This window comes from Pyxicephalus adspersus, chromosome Z (assembly GCF_032062135.1).
Source record: "Pyxicephalus adspersus chromosome Z, UCB_Pads_2.0, whole genome shotgun sequence".
NCBI lineage: Eukaryota > Metazoa > Chordata > Amphibia > Anura > Pyxicephalidae > Pyxicephalus > Pyxicephalus adspersus.
In genome coordinates, this window is record NC_092871.1 from 21,521,921 (window position 1) to 21,547,672 (window position 25,752).

The window sequence follows — 25,752 nt, forward strand, 5'->3', positions numbered from 1 at the left end:
TCAAAGCAGTGTTTCTCCACTAGGGTTCTTTCAAATGTTGCTGGAGGTTTCCCTACAGCAATAAGTAATTTGTTTCTCTCAGGTCAGTTCAAGTGACACCAATGACCTTTTTGTCTATCTGTAAGGGTGACATTCTTCCCACTGGCTATCAATGTAGGGATTCTTATGGACCACCACACTAATGTACCATGAGCTATGGATATAGTATTTATAGCAGGGGTTCTCCAAGAATAGAAAGTTATCTCAAGCTATCTTCAAGTTAAAATGGTTGAGAAAGGTTGGGTTAAAGCCACAGCAGAAATTTTTAAAACAAAGTGCTAATTAGATGCCCGACTCAAATGCCAGCCTGAGCTTCACCATTTGCCCCTATGCTAAATTTGGACAATGGCACTCAGTGTTCCTTTGGCTATAGGGATCCAGGTTTTGCAATCTTCACAGACCTCAATCTTAACAACGGCAAACAAAGCCAAATAAAGCAGCCACGGCCTGAGTGGAAAAGCTTGTCCTCTGCAAGAATACTGCAGAGAAAGCTCCTAACTCTCTGTTTGTTTGTTTTTTTTTTTATTATTATTAAAAAATAAAAACTGCAAACATTTTTCTGTACACCACCAAACTTTTTTCAGACCACCAGTTGGTGACTGCTGCTTTATTATTATTATACAGTATTTACATAGCGCCATCATATTACACAGCGCTGTACAAAATCCATAGTTGTGTCACTAACTGTCCTTCAAAGGAGCTCACAATCTAATGTCCCTACCATAGTCATATGTGATTAATGTAGTCTAAGGTCAATTGTTAGGGAGAAGCCAATCAACCTAACTGCATGTTTTTTTTTTTGGGGATGTGGGAGGAAACCCACGAAGACACGGGGAGAACCTGCAAACTCCATGCAGATAATGTCCTGGCTGGGGATCGAATCTGGGACCTAGCGCTGCAAAGGCCGGAGTGCTAACCCCTGAGCCACCGTGCTGACAGAAGACATGACTAACTAAAAAGAGGGGAGTGTTGGGAAAGAAAATTCTCAAAACATTTCACCTGAAAGTAAGGTAACATATACATAAACATTTATAATTAACAATAATCCAAATGGCTGACTGGCCAGAGATCATTCTGTTCCCTCTCAGCACTTTTTTTTTCTCTGTACACTGAGTGCTGATCCTCAGGGTTGGGATTGTTCAAGGTTGTCCTGCATTAAGAAGTTATTAGTAAATCTAATCACATGAGTAGAAATGTCTGTGTGCCACTTGAATTCGGTGATGCTATAAAAGTTTCTGTGCAGTTGGTTGGTTGGAAGGAGGACCAGAACTGCAGTATCAGCTTGTTACTACTGATGCCCTGGTAGGGACTCATGGCTAAGAACTTCAAGAGGAAGATCATTTAGGTGACCTCTAGCATTATTCTGGAGAGCCAGCTGATTTATGCAGAGACTAGTCTCTGGATATCCACTTAAAGTAGACCCATCACCACATTTTTTACTTTATATAAACGAGTGGATAACTTTTAATTTAAGGTAAAAAAATGTTTTTTAAACTGCTTTTTTAACATTTGAAGGGGAGACCCCTTATTGCAGAAAGGGCATCATCCTACTAAAGGTCTTGCCTGAATGCAATTTTGCAATTTTCGTGTTTATTAGCATCATTTGTTGATTTTTCAATTTTAGAGATAGTAAGAAAATCCCCCGCAGTTTTATGAGTGTACAATCACTAGGAAATTTCATGCTAATAAATAAAATCATGTAAGATCAGGAGATCATGTATGATCAGGAGATAGTGAATTCATAGACATAAAGGCAACAGAGAAATTCAGAATAAGTCTGAACATAAAATATATTTCCAAATGGTTTCTTGCCAATGCAATAATCTCCATTCATGCAACTCAAAGGAAACTGTAGACATTATATCAGATGACAAATGCTGGCAAAAAAAAATATTCTGAAAGCAAAGATTTCATATTATAACATCCATTGCAAACTGTGAATGCAGCAGTGAGACAGTTAAATTGATGTCAGTGTAGCTCCTCCCACTAAGGGGCGGTGCCTAGACTGGTTGTGTGCCTGGGCTGTTATAGCATGCAGTGAGAGTGTGCAGACTGTGTACAGAGTGACAATGGCACCCAAAAACATTGTAATCTTTGGTGCCACTGGAATGACTGGGCAGGTGACCCTGGCACAAGCCCTGGATGAAGGTAATTAAAATGCCCATTCTTCCTATAAAGGCAGGATGTCAGTTGTACCTATCATACTGCTGTGTAGAATGCAGGAAATGCTTGCATTAATAGAAAGTGTGGCTAGGTATGTTATAATTACAGGTGTATGTGGATAATGCATGGGCAGCCAAAAAGAGTATTTAATTTTAATGGTGATTGTATAAAAAAGGATTTTGGTTACAGGTCAAGTTTGGATCAAATGTTTGCATTCTTGTTCCTATGACTGCATGCACAGTACATGTCTTGTAGTATTAAATTATTTGATAACTTTCACCTTTCCTGCAGCAATTGTAACATTTAAACTCAGTGTAAGTATCTGAACATTTTCCTGACTTATTTGGTCTTACAATAATTGCCTGTCAATAAAACAGGCCTATGATTAGGATTTTTCTCTGGATGTATCAATAAATCGGGCAACAGATACTGTAAAAAGGAAGCCACAATAATTCAGGGCATAGATTTTGTTGCCTTTCACTTAAAGTCAAATGTAGTAAGAGAAATGCAATAATCAAAATCAACCACATAAAAATAATCCACAATCACTTTTAATTGAGATCCGGTTGGTTTATTTGGCATATCATTCCTGGCTTTTTAAACAGCTGAAGTGTTGGAATATGACAATGTGACAAATTCTCAATTTGCAAGTTACATAACAGGCTGTTATGTAAGGCAAAGTAACAGGTCCACTTTAATAAGGGTCCCACCAGCTGCCTATGCTTTCCTTACCTTTACCCTCCTGCCACTCTGTTTGCCTAGCGGTAATAGGTTGCAAAAAGTTTTGTAGTTACTTCAACACAACAGCCATGCACTTACCAATTCTGGTCATGACCTACATATTTTATACAAAAACATATTTCATCTTTGAGGGCCCATTAACATTTTAGCAATCCATGGTGTTGCAGGGCATCAATATAAATAGGCTGGCGGCACAACAGATCATAAAAACACTGATAACATAGCAATGAAGCGATGTAGCATGCAGTTGTTTGTGATGTGTTGCATGCAGTGCGTTGGGTGGCATTCACAATAAATTTCACCACACATTCCTGCACTTTAGTGGCTTCAACTGCATTTCTGTGGGTCAACTTTTTACTGTACACATTGGGTTACACAATTTAGGCTGATATACTTTTACTGTAGAGTGTGCCTTCCCTTATCACTATGTACACTTCCTCAGGTTCACATATCTGTAATAAACAGCACAGTGGCTCAGAAGTTAGCACTCTTGCCTTTGCAGCGCTAGGTCACAGGTTTGAATCTTGGACTATGTGCATGGAGTTTGCGGGTTCTCCCTGTGTTTGCATGGGTTTCCTCCGGGTATTCTGGTTTTCTCCCACATCCCAAAAACATGCGGTTAGGTTAATTGGCTTCCCCCAAAAAATAACCTTAGACTGTATTAAATAACATATGACTATGGTAGGGACATTAGATTGTGAGCTCCTTTGAGAGACAGCTAGTGACATGACTATGGACTTTGTACAGCGCTGCGTAATATGATGGTGCTATATAAATACTGTATAATAATAATATTACATGCAGGGTGGAATAAGTGTGCACCATACAGGAGGCATGACCATGAAATGCACATTGCTCCCCAGTGATGCCTAACAGGTTTGAACAAGCTGATGGTGGATAGTTACATGTAAAACCACATATAGGATAAAACTTATATATAAACCAGGTAATCAATAACAATGTTGTATAAAGTACTGTTCAATGCTAAGCATAGGACGTATAGACGAAAATGGGGTGATAGCTACAAATGTCTGTGATATGGTATATACAGTAACGCACTGTAACACAGAAAGGATTAGGTGTACATATATGCACAAACATGCTGATTCCTAATAATGTTGTACCATGGTGCATAGTACATGCCAGTCTCCAATAGGTGCAAGTATGGGAAAGTAGAATTAGAGTTCTATAAATACCACCCAACTGTTCTGATTACCACCAGATCATCCCAGGATTTGATCCAATTCTCAGGGTTCTGCAGGCCCATGCCATATTCTAGCACCAATTGTTGGAACACCCAAGCCAGTATCCAACAGGCGCAGGTATGGGAGAGTAGTAGTAGAGTACTATATATATACCTCTCAACTGCTGCAATTACCACCAGATCATACCAGAATTTGATCCAGTTCTTAGGGTTCTGCAGGCCCATGCCATTTCCCTGCACCAAATGTTAGAACACTCATGCCAGTATCCAACAGGCACATTAGGAGTGGAGTACTTAATATACCTCCCAACTATCCCCATTGTTCCCAGGGTTTGAACAAAATCTCAAGGTTCTGCAAGTCTACTTCATATCCCAGCTTCAGGTGTAGAACACTTTAACAGGCATAAATGTGGGAGAGGATAAAAAGCCTTTACCCCGTCCTGCTTCAGGTCATGTAAGCTGGCAAATTCTAAAGACCTAATAAATGCACTCGGGATGGCATGGTGCTTGCAAGTAGCTAGGAGTCTGGAAATGGGTACATTTTGGGCTGCCTGAGAGTGTGTCGCTGAGGTCTGCATTGAGAGGCTGTTACTAAAGTCTATAGTAGGAGTCAGTCGCTGAGGGGGGTCCGGCACTGTCCCTCATGACCTCAAAGACTTTGTTAAACATGTACAGGAGATACCGTGTATAGACACAGTTTAAATGTCCCCCTGTCCAATATTCAGTGCTATTTATTCAAATAAGTTTTTGCCATACTATCTCATATTTGTCCCTCTTTATGGAAGGAAAAAGTTGGCCTAACTATGACACATGAATAGACATAAAAATATTGCAGGAAAAAGAAGAACGGATTGTCTCTAATGTGTAATACCTATACCCTTCATTTCCTTCATTGTTTGTGCATGAAACTGATATGTTACACATTAACTGGACTCAGCTCTTCTGTTCATTTATATGTAGCATAAACCCCTTCACTTATACTACAGACCCCTGAGCAGAAACTGTGATCTGTCCTAATTCCCTGCTGTTGTGTTTTTTGTGTTTGTGTGCTTTCACATGGGAAGATGTAAATACTAAACACATAGAGAGTTTCCATGAGATTGGTGTTTTCCCTGTACACTTTTCAGCTTGCTGAGTCACGATGAGCCCTCTCTGTGTTTACCCGTGATAAGGCACCGTTTCTCCTCCCTTTTTTGCCAAAAATGCTGACGGGTAACCAGGCAAAAAAAAACCCTATGTAGGCAAAAATCAAAAAAGGAACAATAGTTTGAATACATACATGAAAGAGAACCACCTAATGTAGACAGCTATATTATTTTATTAAAATAACTGTTCCTCTGTATGGTTTGTAGTTATTCATATACAAGGGGCCTGCTATTTCTTTGTCAATTATTAACCAGTATTTATATAGCGACAAAATATTACACATCACTTTACAAAGACCATAGTCATATCACTAACTGTCCCTAAAAGGGGCTCACAATCTAATGTCATGGTCATCTAAGGACAATTTTTAAGGGAAAGCCAATTAACCCAACTGCATTTTTTTTGGGAAGTAGGGGGAAACCATAGCAGACACAGGGAGAACATACAAACTTCTTGCAGATAGAGTCCTGTCCGGGATACGAACCTGTGACCCAGTGCTGCAAAAGCGAGTGTGCAAACCAACAGGCCAACCATGCATCTGCTTATTGAAAACAAGAGATGCTGTACAGTAATGAATATTACAGTGGCCTGTGGTGTGAACCCCTAAACAGCATTTTTATTTATAGAAAAATAAATGTATTATCCAGAATGTGATTCAGTATTGCTAACAGTGCATACGTTTGCCGTGTATTTGCAAATGTAAATAACAACTAAACCCAAGAACAAAAATGTAATATATTGTAATCTACCGGTCCATAGCTGTGGTAGCTACATTCTTTTTTTCTGCGAGGAAAAAATTTAAATGTCCTTTTATTAACTACAAATCCACCTATTCCCTGTATAATAGACATGAGCAGAGGCAGATCTGCTTAAAGTTCAGTTTGGGTTGTAGCCATGGCTTCCTCTGTTGGTGCAGTTGAGGAGTGGGTGTAACCATATGAAATAAAGTGAGTTATTTGCCAGGTACAATTTTATCAGAATACTGAGTAAAATTAGAATAATGAAGCCTGAAAAGGTAAATTAATGCAGCTACCTCATCTAAGGACTGGTAAGCTCCGATTTTACATTTTTGGCTTCCAGTGATGCAGTGCTGCACAGGGCAGCACAGAAGGAAGTTTGTGCCATAATTTGCAAAAAATGCTGTGCATACTTGTTGATTATGGCAAAGTTTTCTTCTGCTTAAAGACCCTACTGCAAAAAAAAATCTTGGTCTTGTTGGAAAATTGCTGCTTTGAGTCACCAAATGTTCCAGGTGACAAATGTCTCCTGTACATTGCCTTTAGATGGTTGCATAGGTTATGGGAACAACAGTATTTGTAAATGGAGTTACAATTATATTATAATTAAACCACAAATACCAAAAAGAGACCATTTTTACCATAGAGGTTGTTTACATGGGCCTTATCCGAAAATGACTGACAAGTCATGTACAAGTTGCACTTCCTGCTGCCTGCCTTGACTGTTGCTGACACTTTATAACTGGAGACCAAAAGAGGAATTGAACTAATATTAAAATTCACACTTCACGTGAAAGAATAAATTGCATGTCAGCAGCACACAACCAATGCACAATATTAATGCCTCCTTCTGTCATAAAAAAGGCAAAACAATCCTGCTTCCAGGTTCATTCCCATTAGCTATGGCTTAGCTCCATTACACGGTCACTGACCAGTGGAAAAATTATGGTGCTGTACTTCATTAAGGAATGCAGAGCATCTATTGTTTTCAATTCGAAAGACCATGTCTAGTAGAAGTGCAGAGAGATAAGAAGATCAGCAAAACCCCAAACCATTGTGCAGGATTGTTCATTAAAGAGAGCCTACATTTGTAAACTATACATAGAAATCATATCAGTCTTATTCAATATGGTGCAGGCTACATTCAAGTGTTTTTGGTTCACAAAAATGTAGACTTCCTCAGAAATGTATATCTTCTATTTGATTCAATTTCATTTTATGTAGCCACTGAGTGGAAAAAAAATCCTTGGTAGGATAGTATGTTGTAGCTAACACAAGGCAATGGACTTCCTATGTGCCAACATTTTCCTATACTGCTTTATTCATTTATATTTCCTTAAGTTCCTTTTTAGGTCAAAATAAAAGGTAGCATGCTGGGGTATGGGGTTAGAACAGTTGTGCTTTACATCAATGGTTTTCCCATGTAAATAAAACCCCAAAAAGTTTATAAAGTAAAAAATGCATTAATTAAAAGGCTGCTTAGGCTATCAATGCTGATGGCATTCTGAAACTGCTTGGTGCCGGGCTATCTCCTGCCTTCATTATATTTACATCATTTGCAACACTTAGTCCATGTAAATATACAGTCATGAGAAGAAAAAAAATATACACCATTCTTCTATTCTAAGGTTTTACATACCAAGACAGGTCTGTTGCAAGTCATTTTCAGTCATCGTGTTGTCGAAATGCTGGTGTGCTTGGGATCAATATCCTGTGGCATGAGCAAATTTCAGCCAAGATTTACCTTGATATCTTCACATTTGGTATACAGAGGAGTTATTGGTTGACTCAAATATTATTATCCAGTATTTATAAAGCCAACATATTACACAGCACTTTACAAAGTCCATAGTCATGTCACTAGCAGTCCCTCAAAGGGGCTCACAATTTAATGTCCCTACCATATGTCATTATCGCTGTCTAAGGTTAATTTACCTACCTGCATAGTGGAATGTGGGAAGAAACGCACACAAACACAGGGAGAACCTGCAAACTCTGTGCAGATAGAGCCCTGGCTGAGAATCAAACCTGGGACTTAAGCTACGTACACACTTCCAATTATTATCGTTGGTAAACGAACGACGAAGGATCCTGCACGATATCTGCGAACGATCGTATAGCACCGATCCTGTACATACAGAAACGACACGATCGTTCGTAGATATTGTACACACAATAGATGCGATCGTTTGAACGATACAGGAAGTTACGTGCACCACAGGAACGTTCGTTCATCACGCATGCTCAGACCATGGACGATCAATGAACGATCGTACACACGAACGATGGTCAACGATCGTCGTCCAATCCGATCCGCCGGTCCGGTCGTTCATTTCCAACGACTTTCCTCGTTCGTCGGCGTCGTTGGTTACTTTTTTTACGAACGATTTTTGCCCAATCGATCGTTCGTCGTTCATTTTGAACAATAAAAATTGGAAGTGTGTACGCAGCTTTAGAGCTGCAAAGGCCAGAATGCTAACCACTGAGCCACTGACACAATGACTCCAAGGTGACCTAGTCTGGTACCTGCAAAGCAAACCCAAATAATCACCCCTCCACTACCATGCTTGACAGTTTATTTGCATGTGATATGCTGTTTTTGGTTTTCACCAAACATCCTTACTTTAGGCTCATCTGTCCAAAGGCATTGTGCCAGAAGTCATACCATTCCAGGTTGTTATGATGTTTTTAGAGTGAAGAAGCAACTCTTCTAAGCAAACCATACTTGTTTATTCTTTTACTAATTGTATGCCCATAAACTTTAACATTTAGCATGCTGACACCTGTAGAGTCTGAGATGTAGCACTTGAGGTCTTTACAGCTTCTCTGGCATTGCACAGTCTGACTTTGGGGTAAATTTTCTTAATTACCTTCCCCTGGGAAGATTGGAAACTCTGAAAGTTTTCCTAGTTGTGAATAATCTTTTTCACTGTGATGGACTTTAAAGTTTTAAAATTGTCCTGTAATTCTTCCCAGGTTGATGGGCTGAAACAATTATTTCTCTAACACATATGCTGATGTCTTTCCTTTCCTATCCTTTGTCTTTTTCCTGGTATTGCGTTGACACAAATCTGAATGCTCCAGACCAACAAGTTGTCAAGATTACTGCTTTTACAGAGGTGGTCATACCTATCCCCCTAATTCATATGACATTAGTGAGGGTGTTTCTTTTTCTCATAACTGTATAAGTGCTTTTTTAGGTTGCATAGTTATTGTCACATTAATAAGACAAAAGTCCACCAAATTCAACCAATCAGTGTTTGCAGGGTTTTGAGGACAACTTATCGGGGGGAAAGTAACATATTGTATTATCTTTTGCCATTTGATCTTTTATTTGTCCATTCAGAAAAAAAGAATATTACATATTCTCACAGTATCATTGCACATCTATTTTTGTGAATTGTCTGTCTGTGTCCTCCCTAATGAGTTTCTTATGGTGGCAGCTGCATTTACAACTGACTAAAGTGCTGTAATACTTGTCTGACGTTAGTGATTCAGACAGTATTGAAGGCACTGGATCAGCATGACAGCTAGGCAAGTCGTGGTTTTATAGAGAAGGGGGCAGCCTCTATACTTCTCAGCACACCTTTTCTTCATGTGACTATGTCACTATTGGAAAATGGTTGAGGGACCTGTGAATCTTCACATACATCAAGGTGTGTTAAATGTCTGTGTCTTTACTTTATTTGAATATACTAGAAATACACATGGAGGAAGTTTGCAAGGACATTAGGAAAGGAGCAAGTAATAAAACTGTTTAAAGTGCAAGACTAAAACAGGGTTTAGTAAGAAGATGGCAATCAGTTGTATCAATTGCTGCAAAGTGATCAGGTATCGTTCGTGAAATTATGAATTGTTTTGTTAAAGAACATTATTATTATTACATAGTATTTATATGAAGCCGAAATATTGCGCAGCGCTTTACAAAGTCTATAGCCATGTCACTAGCTGTCCTTCAACTCACAATGTCCCTACCATAGTCATATGTCAATAGCACAACTTAACTGCATATTTTTTGAACCTATGAAATGTGCTTAATTTATTAGATGTTTGACTTAAAACTTGAATCAAACTAAAATCTATAATAAACATTCCCAATCAAATTGTTAACAAAAGTTCAAGAAAGTATTGATTAGATAGGGCCATTCTTTTTTATAGAGTGGCAGGCGATTAATGTATAGTTTTATATGTTATCAGACAGTACAAAGCTAATGGTGGTGGTTTCCCATATAATTTAGAATCAGATTACTGAATAAAGCTGTCTGATATTGAGTGGTGCATGGTAGTAAAATGTATCCCCGGTATCCCCCAAAATGATTTTTGTTCAGGTTCCATATTGAGCATGCGTCTAATAGTGTATGCCCAGCATTAGTCCTGCAAATACCAGATCATTGGATACTTCAATGAAGGCGGTTACAAAAGAATACTAGCATTTGATTAAAAAGGGATCACCTGAAATGTGCCTAGATAGCAATTTAGCTAAGACTGGTACAAGCCAGATGGTGTACAAAGAGTAGTGGAATTGCAAATAGATTGGTAGTTGGACAAGAGCAATTGAGCATTACAGTGGTTTCAATTCCAATGTGAAAATTATCCAGTTGAATCTGTGACTGATCAAGCTTTAATCAACATTCTGTCCAAATTTCAATCATAAATAGGATAGTAAATGTTTTGATTGTTTCATTGATCAAAAGTTTTGCACAGTGTGTAACTAACTTGAGGCTGATGTATGGTTCAGGGAACAATAGAGAGAGTGGGATGTGACAATTATATGGTATGATAAAATGCATCAAAGTAAGATCCAGTTTAACTCTATTTGCTTTATGGTGTACAGTTATTAGATAAATTAATGGAATGTTTTGTTTACAGGATATAATGTAACCGTACTGGTGAGGGACCCTGCACGGCTCCCCGCTGACAAGAAACCCACCCGGATCGTAGTTGGAGATGTTCTTAATAAAAACGACGTCAACAAAGCTGTAGAGGGACAAGATGCTGTGGTGATTGTCTTGGGAACAAGAAATGATCTAGGTAAGGTTTTCTGTTATCTTGATATGGCCGCTTTCTTCCAACATTATCCTTAGGACAGTTCTTTTTATGTTTGTTCCATTTCTCTTCCACCAACCTCTCAACAGCTTGGAAGCCATGAATGTACATGCAGCTTTGACTTTTGGAAAGACTTGGGTAAAGTGATAGCCTTTGTTCGCCAAAAGGGCTAGGGGGTACGATATTTAATAGGACTGGTGGTCCACAGGCTCTCTAGGCCCACAGGAAACTCTAAGGATTAACAAATATACTTGTGGACACTGCACAATGCATGTATTTTGATGTAATAGGTTAATTTTGAGGTGTACCTGTCTGTTAACATGGTAAGTAAAATTGCATTTACATTCCATAGAAGAAACCTACCAGCTTCTCTTTATACCCCTGAAACCTTGTGTCCTGTTTTTATAAAAACAGTTTGTGTTCCTAACTATTTGTCCATTATTGATTAAGACGATCTTATTATTGGTCAGTAAAAGTGTGGGCCAGAGCCCCCTACTATGTTAGCTTTGTCATTTTCTACAAAACGGCACCCCTGGGTTCTATGGCTGGGCAGCACGGTGGCTCAGGGGTTAGCACTCCAGCCTTTGCAGTGCTAATCCCATCCAGGACACACCACAGGCACATTAGATTGTGAGCTCCTTTGAGGGACAGTTAGTGACACGACTATGAACTTTGTACAGCGCTGCGTAATATGATGGCGCTATATAAATACTGTATAATAATAATAATAATATAGCTCCTAAAAGGAGATGTTGTGTGCAAGACCTTGAGGTGCCACTTGATTAAGTATATATTTACAAGTTTGGGTTAAAATAGCATTAAACAAAGAATAAAAGTTACATTCATGTCACATTTCTGCTTTTGAGAGACTTGCATTGTGCTGCACAATATTTTAAAAACTTAAATATTGCTTGGAAGTGAAAATGAATGAATTGGAGGAGGTGTGGGTTGTAAGAAAGTACATATTTTGAGGTGTCGGTTTGTGTATTTCTGTTCAGGTGTATAGGGTTCTTCCCTATGCAGAGAACAAAAAAAAACACAAATGGGCTTCTTAACAAATGCTAAATTTTCTTTATTATTATTATTATTATTATTATTAATAAACAGGAATTATATAGCGCCAACATATTACGCAGTGATGTACATTAAAGTAGGGTTGCAAATAACAGACTAATACAGACAGTGACACAGGAGGAGAGGACCCTGCCCTGAAGAGCTTACAATCTAGTAGGTGGGGGAAATTACACACAAAAGAATAGGAGATATGTAGTGGTGGGAAGTAGTGATGGTTTCAAAAGACAGAAGAAGACAGGTAGGCGAGTTTGAAAAAATGAGTTTTGAGTGATCTTTTAAATGAGCAGAAAGTAGGAGCAAGCCAAATAGGACGAGGAAACCATTCCAGAGAGTTGGGGCAGCTCTAGAGAAGTCTTGTATCCATGCGTGTGATGAGGTTATGAGTGAGGAAGTCATTAGTAGATCATTGGAGGGGCGGAGAGAGCAGCTGGGGGAATATTTTTTTTACCAGGTCAGAAATGTAAGTGGGACAATAACTGTGGAGGGATTTGAAGGCAAAGCACAGGAGATGAATTTGATTCTAAGGTGAAATGGAAGCCAGTGTAGAGATCTGCAAAGAGATTCAGCGGAAGAGGAGCGGTGGGAAGGATGGATGAGTCTGGCTGCAGCATTTATATTAGATTGTTGAGGAGAGAGTCAGGTTAGTGAAATACCAGAGAGGAGGAGGTTACAGTAGTCCAGACGAGAGATGATAAGAGCATGTACGAGGAGTTTGTTGGTCTCAGGGGACAGGTAGGGGCAGATTTTGGAGATGTTACGTAGGTGAAAGTGATAGAACCTGGAAATGTTCTGAATATGGGGGGTAAATGAGAGGGCCGAGTCAAAGGTGACGCCAAGACAACGTGCCTGAGGGGAGGGCCGAATAACAGTGTTGTTAACAGTTAGATATATGTCAGGGGGAGATTTGGAATTTGAGGGGGGGGGGGGGATGATGAGTTCTGTTTTATCCAGGTTGAGTTTCAGAAATCGGTCAGACATCCATGATGATATGGCTGACAGGCAGCATGAGACCTTATCCAGGACTGAGAGAGACAAGTCAAGGGTGGACAGATAGATTTGAGTGTCATCAGCATACAGATGGTACTGTAAGCCAAAGGAGGATATGAGACTACCGAGAGAGTAGGTGTACAGAGAAGAAGAACTGGTCCAAGGACTGACTCTTGGGGAACACCAACAGAGAGGAGAGACAGATAGGAAGCAAACCGAGAGAGCAGTGTCACTGAGCAAACCAGTGTCACTGATACCAATGGAGTGCATGATTTATATTAGAAGGGGGTGATCAACAGTTTTAAAAGCAGAGGAAAGATCAAGGAGAAGGAACAGGGAAAAGTTGCTTGACACTTAGCTCTGATGAGGTCATTGGTCACTTTAGTAAGGGCTGTTTCAGTGGAATGGGCAGCTCGAAAACCAGACTGGAGGGGCTTAAGGAGAGAGTTGGTGCTCAGGTAATCGGTGAGTCTTTTGTAGACAAGGCGTTCAAGAAGTTCGGAGACGTGGTAGAAGAGAGATAGGACGGTAGTTAGAGGGTAGGGAGGGTTTGTTTAGGATAGGGAGAATTATGGCATGTTTGAAAGCTGAGGGGTGTTTACCAGATGAAAGGGAGATGTTGAATAGTTCAGTTATGGCAGGGGCCAGGGTGGAGGAATGGGCACGGAGTAGATCAGAAGGAATTGTGTCAAGCGGACATGTAGTAGATGGAGATGATGAGAGAAGAGAGGAGACTTCGTCCACAGTAACAGGGCTGAGGGAGGCCAGTGATGATTTACAGGTGGAAGGGTTGGGTCTGGTTGGAGTGGCTCGGTGAGCAGAGACATCATGTCTGATTTTGTCTATTTTATCTCTAAAGTAGGTGGCAATGTCTTGGGCAGAGAAGGAAGTTGTGGGGGGAGCAGGTGTGGGGTTTAGGAGGGAGTCAATTGTTGAGAAGAGGTTGCGTGGGTTGGAAGCTTGAGAGGAAATGACTGCCGAGAAATAACTTTGCTTGGTGACAGTGAGCTCTGTTAAAGATTTGTAGTTTGGCTTTGTAGTCCATGAAGTCAGTGCTGAGGCCAGATTTTCTCGACTTCAGCTGCGCGAACAGTCTTGTGTAGCGGTTTGGTGTGATTGTTGTGCCTTGGTCGGGGGTTGGCAGGGCGGGTGTAGCGGAAGGTGGCAGGGGCAACTTTATCCAAAGCCAAAGAAAGAGAGTGGTTTAACATGGTGGCAGCTTCATCTAGGGAGGTGATTTTGGAGAGGGTGGGGGTTAGGGACACAAGGCAGTTTGAGAAAAGGTTGTGGTCAAGGTTACGTATATCTCTCTGCCATTGACCAGGTCTGGGATGTGGCAAAGGTGGGCAAGAGTTGTGGTCAGAAAATGGAAATGGTGAGTTGTCAAGGAGGGTGATGTTGCAGAGTTTGGAAAATACCAGGTCTAAAGTGTGTCCGGCTATGTGTGTGGGGCCATTGATGTTCTATGTGAGTCCAAATAAGGAGGTAATGGAGAGCAGTTTGGCTGAGGAGGGAAGGTTGGGCTCATCCATTGCAACATTAAAGTCACCAAGGATAGGAATGGGAAAGAATGTGTGGCAGCCAGGATACAAGGTTATCCAAAAATTGTGATACTGGGCCAGGGTGGCGGTAGACAACAGCAACAATGAGGGGTAAAGGGCTAAAGAGATGGACAGAGTGGACTTCAAAAGAGGTGAAAATGAGAGGGTGGGGTAGGAAGAACTCTGTATGTACAGTTAGGTGAGAGAAGGGTCTAGGGGTATGTGTAAAGTGCAGGCCTCCATAGGAGAGAGCAGCAGCAGAGGCAGAGTCAGAGGAGGAAAGCCAAGTTTCAGTGAGAGCCAGAAAGTTCAGAGATTTAGAAAGGGGAAGGTTGTGTATGGAGGTTAACTTGTTGCCAACAGATCGGGCATTCCATAGACTGCCAGAGAGAGGGGGTAAGAACTTAGGGGTAGGGTGAATGGGGAGGACGTTAGGAGGAGGGAGGGTCTTGCTGAGAAGTGTATGGAAAGTGGAGGCTGTGGGGGGGACCAGGGTTGGGTGAGATGTCACCAGAAGAAAGTATCAGTAGAGTAGAAAGGTGCAGGAGCACAGACAGAAATCAGAGAAATCAGATGAGTGAAGGAGCAGAGAGACAATGAGTTATCAGACTGGGGAGGACAGGGAGTAGGACAGGGAGTAGTGCCAACAAAGAGCAGGGTGAATAATACATTTTTACAGGTAATTTGCGAACCATATGCTTACAATAAACAACGTGGCAAACTGAAGTACAAGAGAAGCAGTCCGGTAATATGGGTTCAAGTGAGGCTTGTAAACTTGCTGATGAGATGGTTTGATAAAGTAGCAGTTAAGAGTGGCAGCAGCAGAGGATGAGTTGGAGTCCAGGTGGATAAATCAGTCCAAAGGCAGGAGATGGGATTTGGCAGAGTAAAATAGTGTGTCCAATTTTGTTCCAATTCCTGTGGAAAACAATTGCATACAGAGGGCTGAGATTTGGCAGAATGGGAGACGTACCATATACAATCAGATGAGGGTTGCATGGGAAAACAATTGCACAGGCCTGAGATTTGGATGAATGGGAGACATACCTGTAGAAGGAGAGATAAGTGGAGATTAGTTGCAGGCAGAAGAAGAAGGTGAATTCATCAGTGATGTTAGTAGAGGATGATGATGATGATGATGATGATGATGGAATTCCCTGGATTAATTCCCATTGCACTAATATGGCACTTAAGATTTGGGCACGTGACCAGGGTCCCAACGTGACCTTGCCTGTAGTTTAAATAGAAGTGTTTTGGGCCCTGATTATGGACGGATCCTCTTTAAAAAACAAGCCATTTCATACTCCTATTTTTGAAAAGATGTCATCCATGACAATATGTTGATTTTCTTGAAGTCTTTATTGTTGGGATCTTTGTTAGTTTCCAGTTCTGCAAACATGCTGTTGAAATCCCCCCTTTGGCCTTTTACTTTGTGTTATTGGGGATACATCAGGAGAAGCTGGAGCACATGAAACCTAATAGAACATCCAAAACTCCCAGGTGTACAGGAACAGACTTGAGGTTATGGCAAGGCATTTCAAATCCAGGGCCAATTACAATCCATATATATGTAAATATTACTTCTCTTTGGAACTACTTTTGCAAGATACCTACAGTAGGTTTAGATCAGAATAAATAGTCTATGTACGACTGGCTTTGGTTCTTCATTCACATATAATACACTGTAAATCCTTTTTTTTCTATGCAATTTTAATGTTACTAAGAACATGCTGCCTGCAACATCTGTTGACCGTAGTAAAAATATGTTTTTTCCACCTATTTGTGTTTATTTAATATTTATTCTTCTGTGATACATTCCCAAGTAAAAGCTCGCTATACCTTTAAAAGAAGAATACTTGAATGTTTCTTTTGTTTAGTGTAACATGTTAGCTTAATATTATAATTTTTTTGTATTTTTGTATCATTGTACAATTGATGCTTTTGAACTTTGGGTGTGGAGAAAGCTACTGAGCGTTTCCTTGACTGCTAGAAGATCTAACCAGTCAATACTTAAAGAAATAAGGCCAGAGTGTTCACAGGAAGTGTTGATACTGCTATTAAAACTCAAATACTTTGGTCACATAATGAGAAGTCTGGATTCTTTGGAGAAATACGTGATGCTTGGAAACTTTGAGGGCAAAAGAAGAAGACGACGGCAGAGGCTAAGATAGATAGACAGCATATGTGAAGCTATGAACATGCCGATGCAACAACTGAAAGAAGAAGTGATCAACAGACACAGCTGGCGTGCAAAAGTACATCTGGTTACAAAGAGTCGGGAGCCGACTGAACGAATGAAGAGAGAGAGATCATTGTACACTTCCTAATGTTTTGTTTATATTTTCTTTAATAAACTTTTAAAAAAAGAAGAATGTCATGGTACTGAAGAATGCATGTAAAAGGTCCTGTACCAGACAATATTTGAATTTTCTTACCAGGTTTCAGCTGGTCTGCCCACTAGTGGAATTGATAGGAATAAGCCTTGAATGCTTTTATTGTTGTTGTTTTTAATTACCTAATTTCCTCTTCCAGTTTGTCTGATGTTGCTACATATGTATATATATATAGATCTGTTTACTAATAAAAGAAAGATGACATAAGTAAAACAAAAATCTTGTTCCTGCTTAGTGTGAGTGTCATTTAGCTGTACTTCCACTAGGAGGAACCATTGTTTATTATTTTGCATTTAATATTCTTGAGATGTCTGGTAGATAGTTAAGAGTATGTAATGATATAATATGAAGTTCTTAGTTATAATAGTCCAGGCTTTCTGAACCTCTTTACACAGAGAAACCCTTGAAATACCATTCAGGTCCTAGCTAGGGAACCTCTGACAATAATAATATCCACAGCTCACAGTACATTAGCTTGTGGGTCAGTAGGATAAGTTCCTCTTACATTGCTGGCAAGCGTGGGGGGGACCCTTCCTTACAGTAGGTCAAAAAGATCATTGGAGTCAATGGTAACTGACCTGGGGCACAAAGGGATTATTGCTAAGAAACTTCTAGCAAACTTTAGAGGAAACCTTAAACACTTCTATAGATACACAGCTAAAAGTTGGAGAGCCACTGCCTGCCTAAATCAAACTTTGCTTTGTAACGTGGCCATATTTACATGCACCCAGACACACCTCTTCCCAAACAGGTGCACTCTAATAGGCTTGCTTTTTAAAAAGAGGAACCGTGCAATCAAATTTAACTTTTTCACCTACCTTCCATGCAGACACCTTCTAACTTACAAACCATACACTAGCTGCTCTTCCATTTGCCAGACTCTCTCTATGAAACATGCTATTGATAATACAGTTTAGGGAAAGCACCCGCAGCAGATGAACAATTTTTTTCTTCCTGGTTCAGATTTAAGCTGTGACATGAAGAGTGAAAACACGTGAATTACATTTCTAATCCCTTCATATGCAACTGTTGGATGCATCATAACAACATAACAAAAAAAAAGGTGTTCTTATTGTAAATACAAATTGTATGGTTTTATTAAGTCCAGTTTAACATGTCATTACAGGACCGACCACAATGATGTCAGAAGGGACTCGGAATATTGTGGAGGCGATGAAAGAGCATGGAATTCGCAAAGTGGTGGGCTGCATGTCTTGTGAGTATTAGATTTTTGCATTTCCTGCTGGTAATTATTATTCTGGAATTAGCATAATACACAATTTAAAGACGTGCCTTTCCAGAACCAAGAATAAACGGCTCTGTTATAACAGCCCCTAGACTTTAGAGGGCCTTTGTTTTGTAGTTATGATTTGACTACCTTGAAGACAAGGGCTAAACTATGTTCAGAAAGTAGATTTATATCACCTGTGACAACTGTTCATGATTTATCATCTTGGGTGTAAATCAAGTACTGTACAGCTGCCCCCCCATTTCTGCTCAGTGATCAGTCCTTCTAAATTTTTGAATGAACAGCTAATGACTGCTTCTGTTTCCTATGGAGGAGGACACTCTCCCACCCCACCCTTTCCTCAGTTCAGCATTGGTTCATACCTACTGTGCATAGGAAAGCTCATTTTCCAGGGACAGTAATCTAACGTATGTATGCAGAGCACTCTTGCATGCTCATTTTGCTCAAACTTACCTTTCTGGTCACCACAGAAGGGGCAGGGCGTGGGAAGCGGCAAAGGATCATCCTGCAGAGGTTTCACCGAGATGAGATAGGCATTACATCCAATAACAAACACCCCTTGTCTGTAGGTAGCTAAAGACAAAGCAGAAAGTGGACAAGTCAGTTTTATGTTTTATAATTAGCGGGAGGGGGTTTACTTACTAAAAAAAACAATGACATCTACCTGGAAAACCTTAAACAATACTGCACAATAGTTGAGGTGCTCCTGTTCTTTTTTTGCCAATATCTGTCTAGTACTCACATCTTGATTGGAAGGCTGGAGCTTACCATGACTACCTAGATCAGTGGCCCCCAAATTGAGGCCCATGGGCCAGGGGTGGTCCTTTGCTTGCCATTGTCTGGCCCTTTTACTTTTCCATCACTGGCATCAACTTTGATGCACTATTCTTTTCTATCCTTAATGAGTTTAGTGACCATTTCTGTGTTTTTATTTAAGCCTTCCTGCTGTGGGATATTGCAAAAGTCCCCCCTCCACTTGTGCTTGTGACACAGGATCACATCCGGATGCACCAGGTCCTGAAGGACTCCGGACTGGACTATGTGGCAGTGCTCCCTCCACATATTGCAGGTGACTGGGAAAACTAAGCAACCTAATCACACCATCTACATGCATGACATGCATTACTGCATGCAATTGTACATACTCCAATGTGTATTAACATGCTTCTGTTTATGGGTTATGCAAAGTGATATTGAAACATTTAGGAATAGGGTTTTGTAGTATAAATACATGATGGCAACATTTTGGTGCCTTTGTTTTTTTTCAGTGGGCTTTCTTAAAGTTAACCTGTGCTGTGCCAATGCCAGAGGTAAAGACTAAAGGTTCATTTTAATATTCTCCTCCCCAATAGCATATGTTCACCTTCAGTTTTCTACACTTTAGACTACTGAAAGCAGGGAAAACCTACCTATGTAAACTACCCATTGCAGTACAGCTAGTGGTGTTGTAGCTTACACAGGGCTATGAATGGCCCTCTTATGACAGCACTGGTGCTAGGCGATTGGCCCAGAAATTGTCACAAGGAGCAAGGTGCATGCTTCTATATACCCAGAAGTACTGAATTGTTTTTTTTTTTTTTTTGCTTCTGGTTAATTGTATAAGCAAAGATACCTTTAAAGCATTTTAATATTAAATTCTTGAGAAGTAAAAAAATATGTATGCTCTTTCACAAAGCAAACACACGCGTGAACAGGCCATAGGGCTAGCTATAGGTCTCTCCAAGAAGCACATACAGGAAGATAATAGCTCCTTCTTTAAATCTCTGGTACCTGCTGATCTTTCTCATGTGACTTGTTTGATGGGTAAAGTGCAGAACACGCAGTTAACATTTTTGTTTACCTTACTGAGAAAAAGAAATATTTATATCCTAAACCAGGGGTCTGCAACCTGCAGGTCCAGAGCCACATGCGGCTCTTCAGCCTCCTTGTTTGTGGCTCCCTTCGGCTGCCGCGGGGAGATCTCTGATGGGGGATCCCCTTCCTCCCAAGACACTGCGGAGGAGGGGGATTCCCTATCCGGTGTTCTAATGAAAAAACTGTGTTATGTTTTGCGGCTCCAGACTATTTTTCTTTAGTGGAAGAGGAGGCAAAATGGCTCTTTTGATAGTAAAGGTTGCTGACCCCTGACCTAAACGGTTCGCCAGCAACTTCGAAGCATGGCCCTTTTAGCTTGGTACAGAACAGGTACATTTATGCCCCCCATACAACTAATGTAAATAATTAATGCAGGGATTAACAAATGCAGGCCTGGCACATTGGTCCTGCATAGATTTTTCTTGAAATCAGTTTGATCGTAGGCACTACTAAATGTGAAGAGAGATCCATGATTGATGAAGAAGAGGAATAAAACGTACGTTTTGGGTAGTACAGACCTGCTATGAAATTCAGAAAAGTTAGCAGTATTTTGGTCAGTGGTATGCTTTATTTCAGTAGACGTTGGAGCCAAGGTTCAAGAGAAAACCCCAAGCTCACTACCCTAGCAGAACCAGGACTGATGAGCCATGGGCCAGTGTATTGGGAGCTAAATCTTTGTATATGTGATCATCCTTTAGCTGTTTCAAAAAATCTGCTCTTCATTTTTTGGATGGGTATTGATAGTTTGATGAATATTTTAATGTTACTTACAGGGAAGTTTGCAGATGAAAACTTAAATTTGAGCTTGTTAAATAGATTCTGTCACCAAACTATTCATTTCAACAAAATTTTTTTTTAAAAAGTTATATGGTTATTTTATTTTTAAATGTAAAAGCCTTCCTTATGTATATACCCAAAACTGAGACTTCTGCTGGATGCAACTGTCATGAATGTGATGCCAGAAGCCCCATCAGACTTAGTAATGTCCCTCAAGTGACATATTATTATTCCTCTTTGCTCCTTCTCTGCCAGACACATAGTTTCATAGTAAGTAAGGTTGAAAAAAGACATACGTCCATCAACTTCAACCACTAGGGAAATAAACATATCCCAGATATAAAACCCTTTGGATATTGTTGATTTAGAGGAAGGCAAAAAAAAACCCTGGTGCAATTTGCTCCAACAGGGGAAAAAATAGCTTTAATCCCCAGTTATATTCTGTTCTTCAAGAAAATTATCCAGTTTTTTCTTAAAGCAATCTATAGTAGTTACTGAAACTACTTCCTGAGGTAGCCTATTTCACATTTTCACAGACCTTATTGTTTTTATTATCATTATTAATAATATTACTGGTAAGTAGTTACTATTACTATATAAACTGGTTTTTATGTCGCGCCAAGATAATACACAGCGCTGTACATTAAATAGGGACCTTACAGTGAACAATCCCTTCCTTATCCGGAGCTTAAACTTCTTTTCCTCCAGACGCAAAGAGTGCCCTCTTGTCCTTTGTAATGATCTCAAAGTGAATAATGGGGAAGAGAGTTCTCTATATGGACCATTTATATATTTGTACAGGGTGATCATAACCCCCTCAAACGTCTCTTCTCAATTCAGTTCAGCTAATCTCTCCTCATAGCTGAGCTCCTCCATTCCTTTTATTAGTTTGGTTGCCCTTCATTCTAATTCCACAATGTCCTTTTTGTGAACTGGTGCCCAAAACTGGGCTGCATATTCCAGATGTGGTCTGACCAATGCTTTGTACAAGGGCACTATAATGTCTCCATCACTGCAGTCTATTCCTCTTTTAATACAAGAAAGTACTTTGCTAGCTTTAGATATTGCAGGAGAGGTTATTTAGAAAGGTGAGAAAAGGGGTAGAGGAGCTTGGCCAACACAAAGAGTATTTACACATTCATAGAAGCCTATTTATTGTACAGCGCTGCGTAATATGTTGGCGCTATGTAAATCCTGTTTATTATTAAAGAGGAGAGGGCCATGATGGACGAGCAAGGAGATGAGAGGCTGTGCTAGTGAATTGACTCATTTGACTGAAAATTTATGGAAGGAACACTACAAGTAAGCAAATAAAATACTTATTTATTCCTGTGCTTTTTACCTGCAAGTCTGTAGGTTTGTGTCGGAGTCCCTTCAACTATACCACAAGCTAATACACAAGCACTGCCATAGTAACATCAAAACATCATGCAGGTTAGAATGGGAAATAAACATGACACTCACACTAAAACCCTCAGAGCGGGAAGATCTAGTTACAGCATGGAAGTACCAGTATCTCTACACTCTGCTTGAACAATACCAAGTTTATTTGTAATTTAAGTGTGCCATAAATCCACTGCTGTATAAATTGTTATTATTGGGAGAATAGTGTTGTGTTTATTGAATGAACCTGTTGACAGACAATTGACATAGTGACTTCATTTCTATTGGGAACTGTGTGCCTGACATTGTTACTTTTTTGTCTCTCACTTTGTGTACAGCTGATAAGCCCCTCACAGCAGATTACAAAGTGACTGTGGGTGAACGAGGAGGCAATGTGATATCCACTCATGACCTTAGCCACTTCTTTCTCCAGTGCCTGAAGACCAATGAATATGATGGGAAGAGTGTCACACTATCCCGGGATTACGCCAATTTGTAACTTCTCTATCTGCAAGCATTAAATTCTATACCTGTAGGCCATAGAAATAATAGCGGAGTTACATTTTTTTTCAGATTGAAATTATATTCAGCTAATCAATTCACCAGGGACCAGGAATCTTGTATCACCACAATGATGGCTAAAGTTTCTGCTAAATTGCTTGGCTGTGTTCTCAGTAGTGGCTGCCATGATATACAGTTGACAAAAATAAAACCTAATAAAATTTAAAAGCCTTAAATAAGTTTTCTTTGCAAAGTTTTAAAGAGATTTAATATGATGAACGCTAATATTGATATTGGTGTAAAATTGCAATAAAATCATTGCAATAAAACCTATTGAGTCTTTTCTCTTTTTTTCTCTCCATATATTGCATCATAGTAACTGTAAGATACCTGCTAGAGCCTTGTAGAGGAATATTGTCAATATAGGAGCTCTGAACTCTCCTTCTGTGCACATCTTAGATTAGCTCTTGGAGCCAATGAGTGTCCATCCATAATATCCATATGCACCATGATGATACGGCATTGCAAGCAACAAGTTCCATTAATAAGTAGGATTCTACTTCTGTTCAGAATACATCGCCAGGGTCAGAAAACTATTTAAAACAGAACTGAAGCCCCAAAAAATAGTAGCCAGAGATTTTTGGTAAAAAATTCTCTTTGACAAAATCTTACCAGCATTTTGGGTTGGGTCTGCCAGGATTGTACAACTTGGTTGCTATACCACTTCTACATTGTGGTAAAAGAAGGAAGACACAAAATGCTGAATCATTCCCCAAAGGTGGAGGTGGTAGTTGTGGAGTGGTGGGAGCATGTAGCTGTCCGTGTAGAACCATTGTGAGTTCCATTGTGCTTACAGTTCCATTCTTAGATTTTCCCGCTGCTCATGCATCAGTCCTTTTGGATGAAGCAGCAAATGGTCGGGGAAAATTGGCTATAACGGATGTCACCAAACATCTTTTCTATTTACAAACATGAAGGTGAAAATAAATGCTTGTGCCTATGGGATAGACATCCACAATGTGAACTTCTCTTATAGGGGGGAAAATATTCCTACAATTTTAGCAATCTGGCTCAGCTGATGAGTATTTATAAACCTAGAAACAACACATCTTGCCCTAGCTGACAACGATCACGCACTGTACTTTGTGACTATAGGCTGTTAAAAGACATGGAAATTCTGGAAGGATCAATAGTCATTTTTCTGCGCATATGAATAATGTACTATACCTGGAAACAACAAATACAGTTGTTCATCCAATATATCCAATATATTACATGTTAGTTCTTATCTTTAAACTAACTTTTACTCTACCGCAAGGAAGCTTCGGCAGCAGGCATTGCTCAAGATTAGGTAAGGCCCATAAAAATATATCAATACAAGAGATAGATTGGATGAATGTTTTTGATGTCTCTGGACTTTTTGCACATAAGCCTGGTTTCACAGGTTCAGATTTGGCTACTTTACAGAAAATAATGTAGGAAAATAAACAACCACCAGGTAATTACAAGAGGGAAAATTGCAACCAGTGTTTTAGTTGAATCAGTTTGACACCTTGATGTCTAACCAGAATGTACCAATACCACTGACTGGACTGGCAAAGGATATCTGTGGCCAGCTGGTTTGCACTAAAGTGACTCCTATATAACTACACCACTTTTTTGGTGTCCCAGGAGGTCACTCCCTAAAAAATCACCACCATACTCTACCTAGCAATTATAATGGGATGGTAGGAGTCTGAAAATCAGATTGGTACCACAATGCTGGACCCCTAAACAAGTAGCAGTGAAAAATGCTTTTGTACGTTCAAAAACACTTCTTCAACTATATAAAAATGTACACATGGTAACTAATATTTTAAAGAAAATTATTCACTACAGAATGTGTGCAAACAAGTGAATGCAAGGTGTCCCCAGAAGTTTAATTGTTACCCTACTATCTGCTGGCTCTTCTGTAGGAACTTCCAGCTTTTGGCTTGCCCAGCTATGTCATTTAAAAAAAGGCTATGTCATTTACTTCACAAGGATAAAAAGTGCCACACAAGGAATGTAAATCATTATAGAATATTTTATTAAACTCTCTTTGGATGTGGGAGATGGAGTCTTTGGTCATGGCAATAACTGGTAATCTTAAGGAGATATCAAACTCGCAAGCTGAATATTTACAGGCAAAGTAAGGGAGCAAAAATAATTATTTCAGAAATAAGCATGCATATTCATATTTTAAACTCAGTTGTTGGATACATAAGTCTATTCATGACTGGTTCTCTTAAGGGTTTGTTAATAGACATTTAGTGGGTGGCCTATGCACTTGGCTGTGTTGCTAAATGGAGCAAAGCATAGTCACTCACTAGCTTTCAAATGTTTTTATCACAGGGAGCTGATACAAAATCTACATTGAAACTCAACTGTTTTGTGGTTTAACCTGAATACAATTCTTATTTGTTCAGGGCATCTAGGGTTGTTAATATGCAGTTTAGTTCTAGGGCCATTCTGCTGAATTGGTCCAAATATTTTGAATTCTGCATTTTCCAAAGCTGAACACTATTGAAGTCAATAGGAATTATTTCTGGTGGATTATATAAAAACTAAATGCATAAAGCATGGTCCAATTAGCTCTAACAAGAAAAATCCCTGTACTGTATCTCTTAGGCACTGTACAATATACACTGGTTATCCTGGGCTGTATTTTTCATGTATGCACTGTTTAATATATACCAGTTACCCTTTGCTTTATTATTCGTTTATACATTGTACAATATATACGGGTTACCCCAGTGCTGTAATATTTGTTCATGTCTGTATAATGTATATTGGTTACACCATTCTAAATTATTTGTGTATCCATTGTACACAATATACTTGTTACCTCCTGCTGTATAGTTTGTGTATACCTGTACAATATATACTGGTTACCCCA

At 39.6% G+C, this 25,752-nt stretch overlaps 1 protein-coding gene across 1 annotated transcript; it reads left to right on the forward strand.

The window, feature by feature from the left end:
* Window positions 1-2,030: 2,030 nt before the first annotated feature.
* On the forward strand, window positions 2,031-23,164 carry BLVRB (biliverdin reductase B). Its single transcript, XM_072431063.1, has 5 exons — window positions 2,031-2,187; window positions 10,900-11,061; window positions 18,198-18,287; window positions 19,258-19,389; window positions 22,673-23,164. Exons 1-5 carry the CDS (start codon window positions 2,109-2,111, stop codon window positions 22,831-22,833), a joined length of 624 nt encoding a protein of 207 aa, XP_072287164.1. The 5' UTR covers window positions 2,031-2,108; the 3' UTR covers window positions 22,834-23,164.
* Window positions 23,165-25,752: the final 2,588 nt, after the last annotated feature.

Bases quoted from the DNA above. Each gene is read 5' to 3' on its own strand.
- BLVRB (XM_072431063.1), top strand. From the start codon at position 2,109: ATGGCACCCAAAAACATTGTAATCTTTGGTGCCACTGGAATGACTGGG. The intron at 2,188-10,899 runs GTAATTAAAATG...TTTTGTTTACAG, and splicing joins GGCACAAGCCCTGGATGAAG to GATATAATGTAACCGTACTG. The intron at 11,062-18,197 runs GTAAGGTTTTCT...ATGTCATTACAG, and splicing joins GGGAACAAGAAATGATCTAG to GACCGACCACAATGATGTCA.